Below are 20,699 nucleotides of genomic sequence, written 5' to 3' on the forward strand. Positions count from 1 at the left end.
TAAAATGGACAAATTCGTGAAGGAGAAACAGATTGTGGAAGAAAGTGGGAGCAGTGAGATTAATTGGATTGTCCCACCTCAGAGCCAACAGAGGTAGTTGAAATAAACAGTCTCCTGCTGTGTTGTTGATGAGAGACAAAAAAAAACTGCAGATGCTGGAATCTAAAGTAGACAGGCAGGAGGCTGGAAGAACACAGCAAGCCAGGCAGCATCAGGAGGTGAAGAAGTCGATGTTTCGGGTGTAACCCTTCTTCAGGACTGCTGTGCTGTAACCACACTCAGACATTTTCTTTACTCATTCATGGGATGAGTGCACCGCTGGCTAGGCCAACACTTACTATCCATCCCTAATTGCCCACGGAACGGTTAAGAATTAATCACATTGCTGTCGGTCTGGAATCACATGTAGGCCACACCAAGATGGCAGTTTCCTTTCCTCAAGGACATTAGTGAACTAGATGGGCTTTATTTCTGACAATCAAAATGGTCATGATTAGAATTGCAATTCCAGATTTTTATTATACTCAAATTCCACCATCTGCAGGATTCGAACCCAGGTCCCCAGAAAATTACCTGGGTCTCTGGATTAACAATGTGGTGATAACACCATCAAGCCACTGCCTCTCCAAGTTAATGGCTGGATTTTCTGAGGAGTAGCAGTCAGTCGCAGATTGTTGCTCTGTCCCATCTTTAGATTAGATTACATTACAGAGTGGAAACAGGCCCTTCGGCCCAACAAGTCCACACCGACCCGCCAAAGCCCAACCCACCCATACCCCTACATTTATCCCTTACCTAACACTACGGGAAATTTAGCGTGGCTAATTTACCTGACCTGCACATCTTTGGACTGTGGGAGAAAACCGGAGCACCCGGAGGAAACCCACGCAGACACGGGGAGAATGTGCAAACATTATTGTGAAAGGAGGGATCTCTGTATTTCTGAGAAAAAAATCCAATCAGAACTGCCTTAGAAAAGCAGAGCCGTACCTCAGCTTGCTCACACCGCAGAACGGGATGAGGAAGACAAATCACACTTCCTTTTCACTGCAGTCAGCTGCCATATTCTGTCAGTTAATAGTCCACACAGTTGTGGTCAGACAGTAGGTCTGTAACGTAAGTAGAATGTTAGGATGCCGGATGTGTAGGGGCACAGGCTACCAGGTAAGTAGGGTGCCAGGTGAATTGGGTGCCAGATGGGTAGGGGGTAATGTGCTGGAATGCAGTGTGCCAGGAAACATGGTGCAAAGGGGGACTGGTAAGTGATGCAGTGTTTCGGGTGGGCGGGTGGGAGAAATCGGGTTAAGCAGTGGCAAAGGATGGGGTTGTGGGGTCAAGGGGGTTGTCAAGTCTGGTACCAGTGGTGGGAGAGGGGATTGTGTCTGACCGTGGAGGGGTGGGTGGGGGGGAAGGGTGTTACTTGCAAAGTGAGGGTCCAGCGGCCAGGGTAGAGAGGTTGAACACGATGTGAGAAAAATGAAGAGTGGTTCCAGTGGTGATGAAAGGGGGACTGAGTGCAGAATCTTCGATAGAACATAAACTGCCAGGTGAGGAGGGCACTAGCTGGGCAGAAGTGAGATTTTACAATTGGGGGAAGGGAAATTACGATGCTGTAAGATGGGATTTGAGGAGCATACGTTGGGAGCATAGGCTGTCAGGGAAGGATGTAGTGGAAATGTGGAACTTTTTCAAGGAGCAGATACGACGTGTCCTTGATATGTATGTACCGATCAGGCAAGAAAGAAATGGTCGTGTGAGGGAGCCTTGGTTGACGAGGGAGGTTGAATGTCTGGTAAAGAGGAAGAAGGAGGCTTACATAAGGTTGAGGAAACAGGGTTCAGACAGAGCAGTGGAGGGATACAGGATAGCCAGAAGGGACCTGAAGAAAGGGATTAGGAGAGCTAAGAGAGGGCATGAAAAATCCTTGGCAGATAGGATCAAGGATAACCCCAAGGCATTCTATGCGTATGTGAGAAACCTGAGAATGACGAGAACGAGGGTAGGTCCGATCAAGGACAGTAGTGGGAGACTGTGTATTGAGTCGGAAGAGATAGGAGAGGTCTTGAACAAGTACTTCTCTTCAGTATTTACGAACGAGAGGGACCGTATTGTTGAAGAGGAGAGTGTGAAACGGACTGATAAGCTAGAAGAGATACCTGTTAGGAAGGAAGATGTGTTGGACATTTTGAACAACTTGAGGATAGACAAGTCCCCCGGGCCTGACGGGATATATCCTAGGATTATGTGGGAAGCAAGAGGGGAAATTGCAGTACCGTTGGCAATGATCTTCTCGTCTTCACTGGCAACGGGGGTGGTACCAGGGGACTGAGAGTAGCGAATGTTGTGCCCCTGTTCAAAAAAGGGAATAGGGATAACCCCGGGAATTACAGGCCAGTTAGTCTTACTTCTGTGGTAGGCAAAGTAATGGAAAGGGTACTGAGGGATAGGATTCACGAGTATCTGGAAAGACACTGCTTGATTAGGGACAGCCAGCACGGATTTGTGAAGGGTAGGTCTTGCCTTACAAGTCTTATTGAATTCTTCGAGGAGGTGACCAAGCATATGGATGAGGGTAGAGTAGTGGATGTAGTGTACATGGATTTTAGTAAGGCATTTGATAAGGTTCCCCATAGTAGGCTTATGCGGAAAGTCAGGAGGCATGGGATAGAGGGAAATTTGGCCAATTGGATAGAAAACTGGCTAACCGGTCGAAGGCAGAGAGTGGTGGTAGATGGTAAATATTCAGCCTGGAGCCCAGTTACAAGTGGAGTTCCGCAGGGATCAATTCTGGGTCCTCTGCTGTTTGTAATTTTTATTAATGACTTAGATGAGGGAGTCGAAGGGTGGGTCAGTAAATTTGCAGATGATACGAAGATAGGTGGAGTTGTGGACAGTGAGGAGGGCTGTTGTCGGCTGCAGAGGGACTTAGATATGATGCAGAGCTGGGCTGAGGAGTGGCAGATGGGGTTCAACCCTGCCAAGTGTGAGGTTGTCCATTTTGGAAGAACAAATAAGAATGCAGAATACAGGGTTAATGGTAGGGTTCTTAGTCAGGTGGAGGAACAGAGGGATCTTGGGGTCTATGTACATAGATCTTTGAAGGTTGCCACTCAGGTGGATAGAGTTTGTAAGAAGGCCTATGGAGTATTATCGTTCATTAGCAGAGGGATTGAATTCAAGAGTCGTGAAGTGATGTTGCAGCTGTACAGGACTTTGGTTAGGCCACAGTTGGAGTACTGTGTGCAGTTCTGGTCGCCTCACTTTAGGAAAGATGTGGAAGCTTTGGAGAGGGTGCAGAGAAGATTTACCAGGATGTTGCCTGGAATGGAGAGTAGGTCGTACGAGGATAGGCTGACAGTTCTCGGCCTTTTCTCGTTGAAACGGCGAAGGATGAGGGGTGACTTGAAAGAGGTTTATAAGATGATCAGAGGAATAGATAGAGTAGACAGTCATAAACTTTTCCCCCGGGTACAACAGAGTGTTACAAGGGGACATAAATTTAAGGTGAAGGGTGGAAGGTATAGGGGAGATGTCAGGGGTGGGTTCTTTACCCAGAGAGTGGTGGGGGCATGGAATGCGCTGCCCGTGGGAGTGGTAGAGTCAGAATCATTGGCGACCTTTAAGCGGCATTTGAATAGGTACATGGATGGGTGCTTAATCTAGGTTAGAAGTTCGGCACAACATCGTGGGCCGAAGGGCCTGTTCTGTGCTGTATTGTTCTATGTTCTATGTTCTATGTTCTATGACTGCAGATGCTGGAGATTAGAGTTGACTTGTCATTCTCCCAAGAAATATAAATTTCAGGGATGAAGTACATGACTGCATCCCCATCTCACCCTCATTTTCCAAAGACAGTTAAGGATAGGCCATAAAAGTTGGCCTAGATCAGAGTGATGCTGGAAAAGTACTGCAGGTCAGACAGCATCCGAGGAACAGGAGAATCGACGTTTCGGGCAGGAGCCCTCCTGATGAAATGTCGATTTTCCTGCTCCTCAGATCCTGCCTGACCCAGGGTACTAGCTGGGTCATGGGTCAGGATGTCAGATGCCACAGGAGTAGGGGGTAGAGCAGCAGGTAAGTACAGCACCAGATGGGTAGGATACCAAGTGGGAAGGGGATGGGGTAACAAGTGGAAATGCTGCCAGTGTGCAAGGTGGCAAGGAAATCAGGTAAGTGATACAGTGTTTAGAGTAGATCAGACTGAGTGGGAGAAGGATTTAAATGGAAGCTTTTGGACAGTTACAGTTACAGTTAATTGAGGAATTAGCCACCAGCATCCACAATGCAATTCCTTTAGAGTCTGCTATCATGGGATTGTGTGGGATCCCCATGTACAACTTGCATCAATGGTGGAATCATGGCTCTCTGGCCATTGGAGAATCCTGGCCAGTCTCCTCATTTTTTTTTTGTTTCAATTAACTCTCTCTCTCTCTCTGTCTCTCTCTCTCTCTAAAGTCCCTCAATGTATTCAACTGACCCAGAACGTATTACAAAATAATGATGCAGTGTAAAATTCCAAATACATTGGCCTTGTTTTGTTCACCCTGCACGCATTCTGCTGTAAGAACAAAACAGCTTAATGAATTGAGAGAATATCTGAATGCATTGCTGTGCTCCTCTGGGTAGAAAGAGAAAAGTCGAATTCAATTTTTTTTGGCATCTCTCAGCTAATTTGACATTGAATTGTCTTTATTCCAAGAACTGTCAATACCACAAAGGTAGCTTTCTCAGCAATTGCTGTATTTGTAAAAATAAATAGATTCCAGGTGAGGGATGTTAGCCAAAATCCTTAGCTATCAGAAGCTTTGTGCTCGTGTAAGTTAATTGGATTTAATTTGACTATTAAGCAGTTAATTTGACTAATATCTCTCAGCTGGATTTTGTTTATTGGTACAAAATATAACAGTCATGGGTAACATCTTTTGCAGCATTAACTCGTCAATTGGAGAAAGAGGCAAATCAGAGGCAAGTGTCAAGTAATCTGTAATGAGACTGAGTGAGTTGAGTCTGCTAAATGGAAAGAATGTTAATTTCAGATGAGTGAAATTCATTGTGCAGTTACTGAACAGAATGTGTTATTTTCCAGTGATTGATTGTAATTAGCACTCACTAAACCTGCAGTGATTAGCAAGTTGTTCTGCTGGCATGAGACAACATAGTACGAATAAGAGATCTATTTGGCCTATTAAGCTTGATATTTTCCACGCAAATTTTGTTTCCTTTTAAGGTAGCTTTTGATGAAGATTCACCAGCTTGCCCTGTCATTCTGGCACAGGGAGGACATTTGGAAAACTGACAGATCTGTGTAGGGTGATCAACCAGCCTGGATTTCACTGGGATGAAATTAGAAATTTCTGGGAGAAACTCAACAGGCTTGGTAGTTTCAGTGGAGAGAAAACCGAGTTCATATTTCAAATCCACCCACTGAGTTAGAACTTGGCATTCTCCAGCAATTTCTGTTTCAGGTTGCTGGCATCCGCATGATCTTATTTCTGGATTTTACCAGACTGTCTTATCATTGAGCCAGTGTCCTTGCTGTTTGCTGGTAGAACGCCCTTTGCCCTATTTCTCTGATACCATGACTTGCTTGTGTGACTTTACTTGTCATTCTCCCAAGAAATATAAATTTCACAGAGATGCAGTACATGACCGCATCCCTATCTCATCCTCATTTTCCAAAGACACTTAAGGATAGGCTATAAAAGTTGGCCTAGATTAGAGTGGTGCTGGAAAAGTACAGCAGGTCTGGCAGCATCCGAGGAGCAGGAGAATCGATGTTTCGGGCAAAAGCCCTTCATCAGGAATTCTGATTTTCTTGCTCCTTGGATGCTGCCTGACCTGTTGTGCTTTTCCAGCACCACTCTAATCTTGACTCTAATCTCCAGCATCTGCAGTGCCTACCTCCGCCTATAAAGGTTGGCCTAGCGAGTGACTCCGGTGATCACAGCATAAACTAAGAAGAAAGCTACCCGAATGTGACCACTCTATCGATGTTCAAATTTCAGCTAGAAGGGTTAGATGTGCATTGGAAGTCTTTGAATTAAATGAAAGCAATTGAATGATGTGTTATTGCAAGGTTATATTAATGACATACACTTCTGTACAACAGGTAACAGAATTCTGAAAACAGTCACATCAAACTGCTCTCCCATTTCTTTCCATAAATGCTCGCAGACTTGATGAGTTTCTCCAACGGAGAAAGTGAGGACTGCAGATGCTGGGGATCAGAGTCGAGAGTGTGGTGCTGGAAAAGCACAGCAGGTCAGGCAGCATCCGAGGAGCAGCAGAATCGACGTTTCGGGCTTAAGCCCTTCATCCTGATGAAAGGCTTATGCCCAAAGCGTCGATTCTCCTGCTCCTCGGATGCTGCCTGACCTGCTGTGCTTTTCCAGCACAACATTCCTGAGTTTCTCCAATAGTTTGTTCATATTATATATTGCAGTTGTTTTGGATTACTAGGGCTGGTCAAGAACTAATTGACCCATAGGTGAAACAATGCTAGATTCATTGCACAAAAGGAGACTATTTGGCCTGTTGAGTTTGTGCTTGCCAACAAATCCAGCCCAATTCCACTTCCTAAAACAAAGAACTGCAGATGCTGGAGATCTGAACAATTTTGTTTTGCTGGAGAGACTCAGCAGGTCTGGCAGCATCTGTGGGAATAAAGCAGAATTAAAGTCTCGCGTCTGCCGATGCTTCATTGGACTCAATGTTGACCCCTCTTTATGGCTCTTGGTCCGTAGTTCTGTTGGTGCCCTGGGATATCAAAGTGAATTTTGTTTTCAATGCAATGTAGAGTTTTGCCTTGACGATATTTTCAGGCACCGTTCCAGACTGCGACCACACTCTGAATGCACGTACTAGCCCCTCAACCATTCAGGGCTGAGATAAGGATAAATTTCTTCTGTGGAACTCTCTGCCACAGAAAGAAATTGAAGCTTCATGGTTTCAAGAAAACAGGTACGGTTCTTTGGGCTAAAAATATTAAAGCAAATAGGAAGAATTGGAGGCGGGGGAGGGCAGGACACTGAATTGAATAATCAGCCATGATCCTACTGAATGGCAGAACAGGCTCAAAGGATTGAATGGCCTACTCCTTTTCCTATTCTGCGTTTCTGTGTAACCCTCTAATCCTTTGAGCAATTAACTAAAATCAATGGGTTAGAGACCTCTCTGCTTGGAGAAATAGGTCTTGCCTACTCACTTGAAGCACTTTGTTACACCTCAATTAAACCTTCACTGAACCTCCTCTGTTCTGAAGAACTGCAAAGGATAACTTAAACAAAAACAATAAGTGGGGAGATGGTGAAAGATGAGAGTAAAGTAGCATGAAAGAAGATTGCAAGAGGGTTTTTTTCAGTATCTAAAAGATAAGAGAGAGGTGAGAATGGACAATGGACTGCTGGAAAATGAGGCTTGAAAATGTTAATGGGAAACCAAGAAAAGATGGAGGAAGTGAACAGATACTTCACAACAGTTTTCATATTGGAAGACTCCAGCAGCATAACAGAAACTTCATGAGAGTCCGGGGCAGAGGTGACTGTTGTGGCCATCACTAGGGAGAGGTTGCTGGGGAAGCTGAAAGGTCTGAAGATGGATAACTCACCCGGAACAGATGGACTACACCGGAGTTCTGAAGGAGATAGCTGAGGAGATTGTATAAGCGTTAGCAGTCATTTTTCAGGAATTACTGGGGTCAGGGATGGTGCCAAAGAAATGGAAAGGAGTTAATGTAACACCTTGTTTAAGAAGAGAGGGTGGCAGAAGACTGGAAGCTATAGGCCAGTTAGCCTGACCTCAGTTGTTGGTAAGATTTTAGAGTCCGTAATTAAGGATGAGATTGCAGAGTACTTGGAAGTGTATGGTAAAATAGGGCTAAGTCAGCATGGCTTTGTCAAGTGGAGGTCATGCCTAACAAATCTGTTAGAATTCCTTCAGGAGATAACGAACAAGTTGGACAAAGGAGAGCTTATGTATACAGATAAACACAACTGCCATCTCCGCATGGATCTGCAATATAAAACATGCAACCGTAACTTCAATGTAACAAAAAGTGCTTCAGAGGAGACTTTTAAAACCCTACATGACTGTAAGCCACATTGGAGATGTTCAGCCACATGGTCAAATGCTTGGTTCAAGAATTTAATGAATGTCTCAAGGGAGAAAAGTGAGATAGAGAGGCAGAGAAGTGTAGGGAGAGCTTGGGGCCTCAGCAACTGAAGGCATGGCCACTTAAATGTCAAATGCTGAAATTAAATGTGTGCAGACATTTTGGAGGGTTGTGGGTCTGAGAGAATAGGGAGGATTTGAGGGAAGTGATGAGGTAGAATTTGATGTCTTCAGTGTACAACTAAAAATTAATGCTGTGCCTTCTGAATATGTCAGATAGCCAGGTGATAAGAGGATCCAAAGACTGGTACTTGGGGGACACCAGAGTTAACAACACTGGAGCAGGAAGAGAGATCACCGCAGTGTTTCTCTAATAGGTAAGAATGATACCAGGTGGGTGCAGTGCTAGTCAGCTGAATGACCATGGTGTGCCAATAATGGAGAATGATGTGTTCAATCATCCCCTAGGCTGAAGACAGTCAAGAAGGATGACAAGGGAAAGTTTTACATTTGCCACAGTCACATAAGGTATCATTTATGATTTTTGTTAAGAGCTGTTTCAATACTGTGGCAAGAGTGAAGATCTGATTAGAGTAAGTTAAAGATGGTGTTATGGATTTGGAAGGTAACAACACCTTGAAGAGGAAATGGAGGTCGGTGACTGACAGGAACATTGGTAAAACAGCAGGATTCATAAAAGGCAGAGTGCGAAATCGGATGAGTAAGACATAATGGAGCTTCTACCCTGTATATTAGTTTGTGCAGATTTTCTCAGTGATAGAACCCAGCTTTATTATACATGCCAGTTCTTAGTTTCCGTAGCTCCCTGAATTTTATTTTTGTCATCAGCAAAGCATGCAAGAGACACAATGTTCCTTTTATGCTTTACTTATCCCAGTTGTGCTATACATACAACATGAAGTTACAACTCTCCTCCAGAAGTACAATGCTGCTGTATTAAGGTGTATTTTTACAACAGGAGAAAAGGGCAGCCCTTAGGGACTGAGGGATCGAGCAACAAGGAGGGAGAACGCTGCTAAATGAATCTTTATTTGCAAGTTACTTTCTTGAATGTTTTCAATGCATTCATGTTTTGCTAATTCAGAAAAAAAAACTTCAAACATTTCCAAATCCATGGTAACGAACAATAGCATCATAAGGGCAATATGACATTGAGACAGAACAGTGGTTCCCAACCTTTTCAGTGCCAAGACACACTTCAGTGAGACAAACTATTCCATTGCAAATCCACTTTTTCCACTGAATCAGTGCTAATCTCCCCACACGCACCGGCTGCACTGATTCAATCGAGACAATTGGTGGCTGAACACAAACGTCACTACTTCCTCATGCGAGGGGACAAACTGAAATGGAGAGCCCGTCCACCATTATAAAAATGAAGGCCTGAATCAAAGTCCCACCCTGAACCGAGCATTTTCATTGAGGGTGATAGAGGAAATGGTGGAGCCTTCTAATCTGCAAATCCACAGTTCCGAGAGGTAGCTGGAAATGTTCAGTTACCTCAGACTGAGATGATCCTCACTAGTGGGATGTCCAGGGCACGTTTTATGTGCTTCTTACCAGATAGAAGAGGATCCAAAATTTCTTCAACTCTTTGAAGGAGTGCGGTGTCCTTTTGGATATAGTCCTGTGGCAGCATGTGTAGCTCTGCACGCATGTGTATAGACAGTTAACAGGGGCATCTGGTGTCAGCAGATACTTTCAACGTGAGGTAGAAGATAAACCCTCTACTATCAAGCATAATCCCCCATCTAACAGTAACAATGTGCATTTCAGACACTATTCAATCAATGCCAAGTCAAGATCTTTGTTTTAAAAGGTCAAGCCTCTAAATTAATGAGTATTTAGTCTGAATTGAGAAAAGATGGGTGGCATCATGGCTCAGTGGTTAGCACTTCTGCCTGTCAGCGCCAGAGACATGGGTTTGCTTTGACCCTCGGGTGTCTGTCTGTGTAGAGTTTGTATATTCTCCCCATGTATGCATGGGTTCCCTCTGGGTGCTCTGGTTTCCTCCTACAGTCCAAAGATGTGCAGGTTAGGTGGAATGGCCATGCTAAATTGCCCTGTAGTGTCCAGAGATGTGCAGGCTGGGTGGGTTAGCCATTGTAAATTTGGCACTACAAGGATAGGGTAAGGGCCTGTGTCTGGATGGGATTCCTTTTGGAGGGTAGGTGCAGATTTGATGGGTCATATGGCCTCTATCCCTTCTGTAGTGATTCTATAAAGGTAAAACCCCATTGTCCTACCAGACCACAGGGCTGCTGTCATTGGAGAGAGACAACTGTTGGTGGTTTAACCTGAGGATTACCATGCCACAGGTGAGGGCGTTGTGATTAAGTACCACGTTGGACATGGCATTTTCATGGGAGCGGTAGGGGAAATGGTGGAGTCTTCTAATCGGCAAATCCATAGTGTCTAGAGGTACTGGGACTTTCTACCTTAGACTGATATGATTTTCACTACTGGGATGTTCAGCGCATGTTTTCTGTGTTTCATACGAAACAGAAGAAGGTCTAAAACTTCTGGAATTATTTGGAGAAATACAGTGCCCATTCAGATAAGTTCCTCAGACAGCTTTGGGAAGGCAAGGTGCCCCTTCGAGTTGATAAGAGCGGACATGAATAGTGTATGAAGTTTATAAATACACTAAAACTGTAGAGCTCATTGGAACTCTCAAGAGAGCTATCAACAGAAATGGAAGCAACACAACTGTCAAAGGGAGGTGTGAAAGCATTTAAAGCCCCTGCTCTTTAAATATTTGAAAACAAAGCCTGCCCGAAGTACAAAATAAAATCAACATTTGTTACTTCCTGCCATCTGTTGACAACCGGCTGGAGTTATCTGGGCTTGGGTTGACATAGATGGGGCATGAACGCATATTGGGATAAAGGTGAGGAGCCATTCAAACTGGGAACGAATTGGAACGTGGTCATGCTGGGAGCAGGATAATTAGAAGGATAGAAACTTTAAAGACAAGCACTCCCTGTTTCCTCAAGAAGTGAATACAACTTCTGTTGCTTGTATTTTTTCTTTCTTTGCTTTTCCTTATTGTTTAATAAATGTTCATAGTTTCAACCATTTGAACTGTTTCCAACATGATATGCTCCAACATTGAACAATAAGAAGCTCTAATGCTACACTCTAATGCTAACTTCTCTTGGAAGTACATGGAAACTGGGTGCTTCACAGTCATAGGCTAAATCAAGTAACTCTAGGGAATGTTTTGTCTCCAGGCAAGATGGATTAATAGCTGCTTTTGGCTTTGTTTTAATCATTGTTTTGGCAAAGTGTTTGTGCATCATGATTCACCTTCCCTCCAGCCATCTCCACATCCAACAGCCTCTACACTATCTCTGGTGCTAACTGCCACAAAATTCCATAAAACCTGACTTCCAAAGTTCCAGTACACACTTTCCCTGGTCAGGCTTGTGGAACCAGGAAATCACCTGACTTGGGAGCAAAACTTCAGGCCTCGTTTTTGCCTTCAGGTTTTTTTTTAAAGTTAACAATTCATTCTGAGGTAATTCAACAGTCATTATCTTACCAAGGTGACCATTTGTCAGTTGCGTATTCACTGACGAAATATGAATATTACTGGTGAGACCAGCATCTGATTCCTGTTCTTAACCGCCATTGAGAATGTGATAGTGAGCCAACTTCTTGACCCACTGATGTCGGTACACCCAGGGTGCTGTTAGGAAAAGGAGTTCCAGAAGTTTCATTGAATGACTGTGAAGAAACACTCCTATTTTCCTCAGTCAGGATGTTGAGGGCAAGAAGGGGAACTTGCAAGTGGGGTATTCATTACCATCATCCTGAGGTGGGAGAGACTGTGGGCTTGAATGGTGCTGATGAAAGTGACTATTATTGGAGCTGCACTCAAGCAGGCAAGTGGGAAGTTGGTAACACAATGGTAATATCACTGGAATGGTTACAGGTGAATGGCTTCGGTTCAAATTGTGAAATTCAGTGAATTAATAGATCACGGTATTCCTACAGTGTGAAAACAAGCCCTTCAGTCTTACAAATCCACGCCATCCCTCTGAAGAGTATCCCATGCAAACCTATTCCCCATTACTCTACATTTACCCCTAACCTACACATCCCTGAGCACTCTTGGACAATTTTAGCATGGCCAATTCACCTAACCTGTACATCTTTGGATTGTGGGAGGAAACCAGAACACCCAGAGGGTACCCACGCAAACACGGAGAATATCTGTCTGTCTGTGGGGAGTTTGCACAGTCACCCAAGGCTAGGATCGAACCCAGGTCCCTGGCGCTGTAACCACTGAGCTACCATGCCATTTATAATCTGGAATTTTAAAGCCAACTCAGTAATATTGAGCATGAAACTAGCCTTGATGGTCATAAAATCCTTTTACTAAAGCCCTTTACAGAAGGAAATCTCCAATCTTTACCTGATGTGGCCTTTATGTAACTCCAGACCTACAGCAATGTAGTTGATTGTTAACTACCCTCTGATATGACTTAACATAGGCAATTAGGGTTGGGTGACAAAAGCTGGCCTTGCTAGTAACAAATCCAAGGAAAGAATAAAGAGGGAAAAAAACAAAATCTATTCCTGACTTTGTGGCCTTGTAGATTATGGATAGGGACGTTAGTTACCTATTGAACAATTCCCTTCTCCTGTAGCCAGAGAATTTTCATTGCTGGTCCAGTTCAGTTGTTAGTCACTGGCAAGTCCTACCGTGTTGATGCTGGAGGATTCAGGTTTGCTAATAGTGTTGACTTGTTAATTTCTTTGTAGGAGATGGGTATTGTCTGGCATTTTAGTTCCACAAATATTACATGGCACTTATCAGCCCAAGTGTGAATATTAACAAGGTCTTACTTAATGCAGATATAGACTGTTTTAATATCTGCAGAGTTGTGAATAGTACTGAACACTATCAGCGAATGTCCCCACTTCTAGTCTAAATAATAAGCTACTAAGTTCGTAGATTACAGGAGTACCAAAGTCAAACATGATTCTTTGTGAGAACACCTGATTTTCTGCATGGGTCTCTGATTCTGGAAACCTGATTGTTATTTCCATGGTGAAGTCAGAGATGGACATTTCTAAATATGAGTGGAAAAAAAATCAAGCATGGAGTAATCAGCGATTCTGGGGCAGTGTTCACCCCACGTCCTGATGATTGGAGGACTTTAAGACAGCCTCCCCTTCAAAGTCATGTTACTCTCCTGAGACAGGCAAAAAGTTTAAAAGAAAAACACAAATCCAGTAAGAGAAGTAATGTTATAGAATATTGAGCCATCTGTAAAGACAGCTAACATTTGTTTGGGGATTTTCAATCTCCCAAAAACAAAATTAGCCATGTCAGGACAGACTGAGGATTGAAACTGGAATGCTGTTATATGATAGGAATGAGGAGCAGGAGTAGGCCATTCAGCCCTTCAAACCTGCTCTACCATTCAATATGATCATGGTTGATCCTCTATTTCAATGCCAAATTCTTGCTTTCTCACCTATACCTATCAATACACTTAATATGTAAGAAAATTATCAATCTCTTTCTTGATTAACCTCAGACCTGGCCTCTAGCCCCTTCTGTGGTGGCAAATTCCAAAATTTGGCCATCCTTTTAAGTGAAGAACTGTTTCCTCATCTCAGTTCTGAATGGCGTGTATCCCTCAGACACTCATCACCGGCACTCTTATCTATGAACCATTATCTAAACTTTCTCAGATTTTATTGGGGATTTTTCAAACCCCAACAAAAAAATCTATTTCAAACAACTATCCAACATTATCAGTTCCCACAGCATGTGGACGATCCAATTGTAACACTAGGGAGAAGCTTAATGGATGTCACTTATTCATAGAAACACCAGCTCCCAATTATCTTTCCTTCTAAGTACTAGTTCCATCCATCTGTGTTTGCAACCTTTTGCCATTTGCAAAACCGGACAGATGGCACGATGAAACATGGTGGAAAAAATGCCAGAGTTGTGACATTTCATTGACATAATTGGATAAGAATCTGAGCAGAAATAAAATTGCAGGATGCAGGGAAAAGGAGAGTGGAGTGAGCTTAATTGTGACAGAGAGCCTACACAATTAGGATGGGCCAAATGGTTTCCTTCTACGCTGTAACCTTTAATATTTCACCTACTCGAGTAACCCCAAGGACTAACGAATCAGGGGACATAGAGTGGAACACATTTGTGTTTAACTTTGATTTTAAAAAAAATCCTGAGTCTAAAAATTACAGCTCGTGACAGTCAGTGAGGAGCACTGTTTTCTTTTCTCTATCTGAAATCATTCCTTCATGACATTAGCCAATGATACCCTTCAGTAAAAGCAGAGAAAGGGGTTTCAGATGAATTGGTTAAGCAACGGTCTGCAAAAGTCCAGGGTTCATTCACACGCTAAGAACTTTTTAGATGGCATATTTTTAAAAATATGGTCCCCATCCAAAGTCAGGCTACAATGTCCATTGAACTCCTGAGGATGTTTAAAGTCATTATGAAAGCTTTTACAACACAACACAGCCATCTGAATTGTTACACTGTCCAATCCAATTATAAAACAATGCGTAAGACAGATGGTGCATTAGATTTCACACTTATTGAAGTTAGAACTTCAGAAGATCCCTTAGGGAAGACACCCTCAGCCAAACCAGCCAACTTTGAGCTAAATAAGGTGTTGCGAAAACTCCTGTTCTGACAACATCAACTTGCTTCAAGACCCTGGGAAATCCGTAGGCTGCATTTCTTAGGACAATTGCCAATTCAAGTCACATCCTTAACATTTCCTTGTTGGTCTTTTAATGTATTATTAATGCTGTTTATTAAGCTGTGGCTCATATCGGAGACATTCATAATTCAGAGATGAATTTACGATATTGTTCCAAAACAACTCTCGACTTGAATCATTTCATTTTTGCAGTGCTTCGGAATTAATCTGCTTGATGTGCTGTTCTGCAGAAGAGTCATACCCGACTCAAAACATTAACTCAGTTTCTCTTTCCACAGATGCTGCCAGACCGTCTGAGTTTCTCCAGCATTCTGTTTGTTTCAGATTTCCGGCATCTGCAGCAATTTGCTTTATTTGCAATTTATCAGTGAATGAATGATTTGCATTCACCCCCCACCCCCAGCACTTTTCCTGGACACCTCAAAGTGCTGTGCGACCAATTAAATACTTTTGATAAGCATTGGTAATGTGAAAAAGGAGCAAGGCCATCTCTATTAGATTGCTTGAACTGCAGAGAATAAGTTTCCTGATGAAGCGATGGATGTGAGTACAATTACAACATTTATAAGATATTTGGATAAGAACGTGAATATGAAAGGTTTGGAAGGATTTGTGCCAGGAGCAGGCAGATGGGACTTGTTTAGTTTGAGATTATGTTCGGCACGGACTTGTTGGATCGAAAGGTCTGTTTCCACGCTGTATGGCTCTATGACGCTATATCAGGATGTTTTTCAAAATGGTAAGCCACATTTTATCTGTTGTTTTTACAGAATGTTGTTCAAACATTGTTTAAATTCTTCAGTTTTGTTCATAATGTCCCCTCCCAAACCCCACCTCACCCCACCCATACCTTCTTTCTTCTGATTTGTAATCTTTACTGCTCAAAAGACTTCCATTCTGAGGGTGCTGCAATGGTGCAGGGGTAGATTGTTAAATTTTGTTTTGGCTGTTGTGTGTAGCAGTATCTTAAGCAAATTTTTTTTTCACTTGCTATCCCCAGCAGGGTTTGAAACACATTTTTGCTGTTCACAATAGCAATTATGAGCACAGATCTCACACACACACCTACTCACATTCTGCATATTGAAGGTGGGTGCTCCATTCAAAAAGGTTAGCAGTGCGTTTAAGGCCCTTAAGTATCGAGCCCAGTTAAATAACTGACATGACGAGCCAATCTCTGACAGCCTTGTCAGAGTGAAACAGAAAGATGCTACTGCATGAGTGGCATGTTACAAAGGGTGAGATTATTTTAGTTCAACATTGTCAAAGTTTCACATGTATCACTGGCTAAAGAACGAGAAAAAATGAAGGAGATACCAGTCAACATGTATTATACATTAAGCTGTTAATTGGAATCGCTCTGGGATACAGTGTGATGAAGCATTAACACTATTCCAGCTTTCTCAAAAGTGAGCAACCATACTGCCCAACAAGCAATTGCTTGAAAGGTAATTAGATTTCTATTAGATGTTTGAGTGAGGCAGTACTTACAGCTGGAGAAGATGAGTGGACAAGAATGTTCATCCATTGGAAAGTTCTGGAGCTGCAGTTGACACTCTGCGATTATTGTCAGCCTGCGGAAAACAAGTGTTTATTAATAATCACTTTATGCTACAGTCTGGCACTGTTACAGCTTTACTAAAGAATAAGAAATGGAAGTGCTAATATCTATGATGTATTGCTCACAATTTTCCAGTTGAGGCATCGAGGAACTGGCCATAAATAAAAATAAAGAAATTCCCAAACTGCCACACAGAATCTAGTCATATTTATTTTAGCATAAGAAGTAACTTCTCACAAATGAAAGAAGACCACAGCAGTGGTCAACTGATTCATTTAATCTGCACTCATTAATTGGGTTCACCTATAGGCCAATCTCCTGCCTTGCACATTGTTTCTATTTCAATAATCATCAGACACACTACTGACTGCTTCAGTTGCCTGCTTCCCTCCACTACTTCCAAGAAGTGCATTCCAGCCCCTAACTGTTCATTGTGTGAAAAGGCTTTTTTTTTCTCACCTCATGTTCACTTCTCTTGCAAAACATGTTCAAACTGCCCTCCCACCTCCCCAGTTATTGATCCATTTTACAAGTAAGAAAAGGTTCCTCCCATTTAATACAATCCAACGCCATCCTGATTTTGAAACCTTTTACCGAATCTCTTCACAGCGTTTTCCCCTCCAGTGCAGAACTGTCCAACTACAGCAATACACATCCCTCCAGCTGGGGTCTAACTAGTGTCTTATATAAGTAATAGGACTATACAGCACAAGAGTACTATAATGAAGCCTAGAAAACTGTGCACTTTATTAACAGCTCTCTCTTGACTTTTCCTGCCACTTTTAATGACTTATACCCAGGTCTGTCTGATCCTGCCTATCCTTTAGAATATTATCCTTTCTATTAATATTGGCTCTCCATCACCACACAGTTCTGCCCTTTGAACTTCATCTTCCCACTCCACAAATCTGTTTATGTCCTTTTGGAGTTTAACACCATTTACTACATCCTCAGCCACCAGTTCCAATATCCTCAATTTTTGTGCCATCTCAACTTTTGAAGTCGTCTCCTGCACTTCAAGATCTAGATCATTTACATCAGGAAAAGCAAAGGATCCTGTATGACCCTTCAGGAACGCCATTACAAACCACCCACCAATGTGTAAAATAGCCATAAACTATCAGTCTGCTTCCTGATCCTCAGACAACGTTATCTCCATGTTACTACTGTCCTTTTACTTCAGCAGCCAGATGGAGAGGATGGCATTGTCTTCATCTAATAAGAAGACAAAGCAGCAGGATGGGCCATTTGGTCCTCTTTTGAACAACATCATTGCTTTTTGAATGTGGTCTTATTTCCAATTTCTGGCTAAGCCTAGACTCCCATGGCAAATCAAAAATCTACTTAACTCAGCTCTGAACATATCCAATGACACAACCTCCTCAGATCTCCATAGAAGAACATTCCAAAGACTAATTGTCCCTTGGGAGAAGAAATTCCTCATCTTCGTGTTGAATGAGAGACTTCCTCTATTTAAATTTTGACCCTTGGTTCTCAAGACCCCATGAGAGGAAACATCGTCTCAGTTTCTATCCTGCCAAATCCCCTGAGAATGTTATATATTTCATTGCAGAAGGTTATAGAGTAGGTTTAATTTGATCTGAGATAATAGAATCTGAATCGTTCACTACTGCCAAATGCCAGTCTGAAATATTAATACACTCCAGTTTTCCTAGTTATATGGAAAACTACATGCCTGGTATATCCCTTTTTAATATTTTCATTGAAAAATTGTTTTATACGAGCCAAAGAATGACCAGGAGATGTCAAGTGGTATTCCATCAAGTGCTGGCCAATTATACTTGAAAAAATATCAAGTAACAATTCATTCTTTTGAAAGCTTGCATTGTAGCTTCCTTCAACCTTCCCTGATCTAAAGATGGCATCAATCAATCTGTCTTTGTAAATAGTTTCTTTTTGATTGAACCAAAGCAGCAAATCCTTTTGGGTAACGCACATGAAATAGCACAATGTATCTCACTGTATTTCAGTCAAAACAGTTTATTTCAAGCTTCTGCAGCACACGGCTGGGCTGTACTATGAGGGATGTTAAAACTCTAATCATTAGGCAAGACTGGAGCCAAACCTTTATACTTTCATAAGCTTTTATTTACAGAGACACTGATTCCATGTTATACACCTCCAAACCAAGTATAAACCTGCTCAAACAGAAAGGAGCAGGAGGAGGAGAACACACACCAATCTACATCAATGAAGCTGAGGTGGAGATGTTCAAGAGTGTCAAGTTCCGAGGAGTGACCATCACCAACAATTTGTCCTGGACTACCCAAGTAGATGCGTCAGTCAAGAAGGCACAACAATGTCTCCTCTTCCACAGCAAACTTAGGACATTCTGCACGTCCATGAGGACTCTCACCAACTTTATGGATGTACCACAGAAAGCATTCTATCTGGATGCATCACTGCTTGGTTTGGCAACTGCTCTGCCCAGACCCATAAGAAACAATAGGAAGTTGTGAATAAAGCCCAGACCCTCATGCAAGCCAACCTTTCATCTATTGACTCCAATTATATTTCCCGTTGCCTTGCAAAGGCAGCCAACCTCATCAAAGATGCCTCCCATCTCATTTATAATCTCTTCCATTGAGCAGAAGATACAGAAGCTTAAATACACGGACCAGCATGTTCAAGAACAGCTTCTTACCTGCTGTTATTAGACTGCTGAATGGACCTCTCTAATTTCACATCTAATGTTGTTCTTGCTTTCTGGACACCTTCTATGCAGCCATAACTTTGTATTCCTTGCTCTGTTCAATCACCCTTACAATCTTTATGTCTTTGTATGTTATGAACTGCCTGTACTGCATGTAAAACAAAACTTTTCACTGTATTTTGGTGTATTAACAAATCAAAACAAACCCCTTTCATCAAACTGTTTAGACTTGTTATGACACACCTCTGGGTGAGGCAGAGACTTTAACATTGGAATGTGTGGCCGAGTGGTAACAGCATTACTAGTGCACCTGTCCTGCTCCACTATATATAGGGATATCAGTAAATCCAAATTTAATGTTATCACTGGATTACAATTAAACACCAACTTAATGTTGCACTTAATATGACTGGGGGAGGAAAGTTGAGGATGAGCAGACAATAAAGAGGAAAAGAGAGATTTAACTAATTAAATAATAATAGTTTTCAAATTAAATTTGCTGTCTCTAGGTTTGACCAGTCTCAAAGGGGACATCATAAGCTTTTTTTTTGATTAGATTACATTACAGTATGGAAACAGGCCCTTCAGCCAACAAGTCCACACCAACCCGCCGAAGCGCAACCCACCCATACCCCTACATTTACCCCTTACCTAACACTACGGGCAATTTAGCATGGCCAATTCACCTGACCTGCACATCTTTGGACTGTGGGAGGAAACCGGAGCACCGAGAGGAAACCCACGTAGACACAGGGAGAACGTGCAAACTCCACACAGTCAGTCGCCTGAGGCGGGAATTGAACCCAGGTCTCTGGCGCTGTGAGGCAGCAGTGCTAACCACTGTGCCACCCTCTAGAAAATGTTGATAGCTTTTTTTCCACTTGGGAAGAAAAATTACACTTTGTCTGGATTCTTGGTGGGGGGAGAGAGAGAGAGAGAGAAATCACAGTTTGACATCAAAAAGAGTAATGTAACAGTATGGATGAAACAACAATTTTTCACACAGTGGTGCAAATTCCAGCTGATGTAATTAATGCCTGTGTTGCTAATTTCAAAGTGTTGATAAGTGGAGTAAGTAAATATTTTAAGCTTTTAGCTAGGTTTTAGCGAATCAATGAATATTTAGCCTTAAAATTAAAACCCATATTTTGGGATTAATATTTGTTAGTAAAAACAGAATGGAGGTGAAATCTGTTTCAAATACTTGGCAAATGCAATATAATGTGGATAAATGTGAGGTTATCCAATTTGTTGGCAAAAACAGGAAGGCAGATTATTATCTGAATGGTAGACAAGCAGGAGGCTGGAAGAATACAACAAGCCAGGCAGCATCAGGAGGTGGAGAAGTCAATCTTTCGGGTGTAAAGCTTCAATAGGATTGGGGGTGGGTATAAAGGGAGCTGTAGATAAGGCGGGGGTGTAGTTGAAGGGGACAGCAGGGTGTTGAGTTACGGATGGGTGAACAGAATAGGTAGAAGGTATGACCTGGTTGGTCAATGGGAGGAATGAATCCGGTTGGTGGCTGGAAGGAAGGGTCAATCAGAGGAATGGAAGGGAGGGGGGAGGGGCTGGGAAGAGAGTCTGGGGATGGGAAGGGAGGTTGTTTCGAAACTGA

The 20,699-nt window shown here is 42.6% G+C and overlaps 1 protein-coding gene across 1 annotated transcript in view; it reads right to left on the reverse strand.

The window, feature by feature from the left end:
• gabrg3 (gamma-aminobutyric acid type A receptor subunit gamma3) overlaps positions 1-20,699 on the reverse strand; it is a 657,746-nt gene that overhangs the window by 395,935 nt on the left and 241,112 nt on the right. Inside the window, exon 5 of the mRNA XM_072576994.1 lies at positions 16,341-16,423. Coding sequence (XP_072433095.1) covers positions 16,341-16,423 — 83 coding nt within the window. The remainder of the gene's footprint in view (positions 1-16,340; positions 16,424-20,699) is intronic.

This window comes from Chiloscyllium punctatum, chromosome 9 (assembly GCF_047496795.1).
Source record: "Chiloscyllium punctatum isolate Juve2018m chromosome 9, sChiPun1.3, whole genome shotgun sequence".
NCBI classification, from domain to species: domain Eukaryota; kingdom Metazoa; phylum Chordata; class Chondrichthyes; order Orectolobiformes; family Hemiscylliidae; genus Chiloscyllium; species Chiloscyllium punctatum.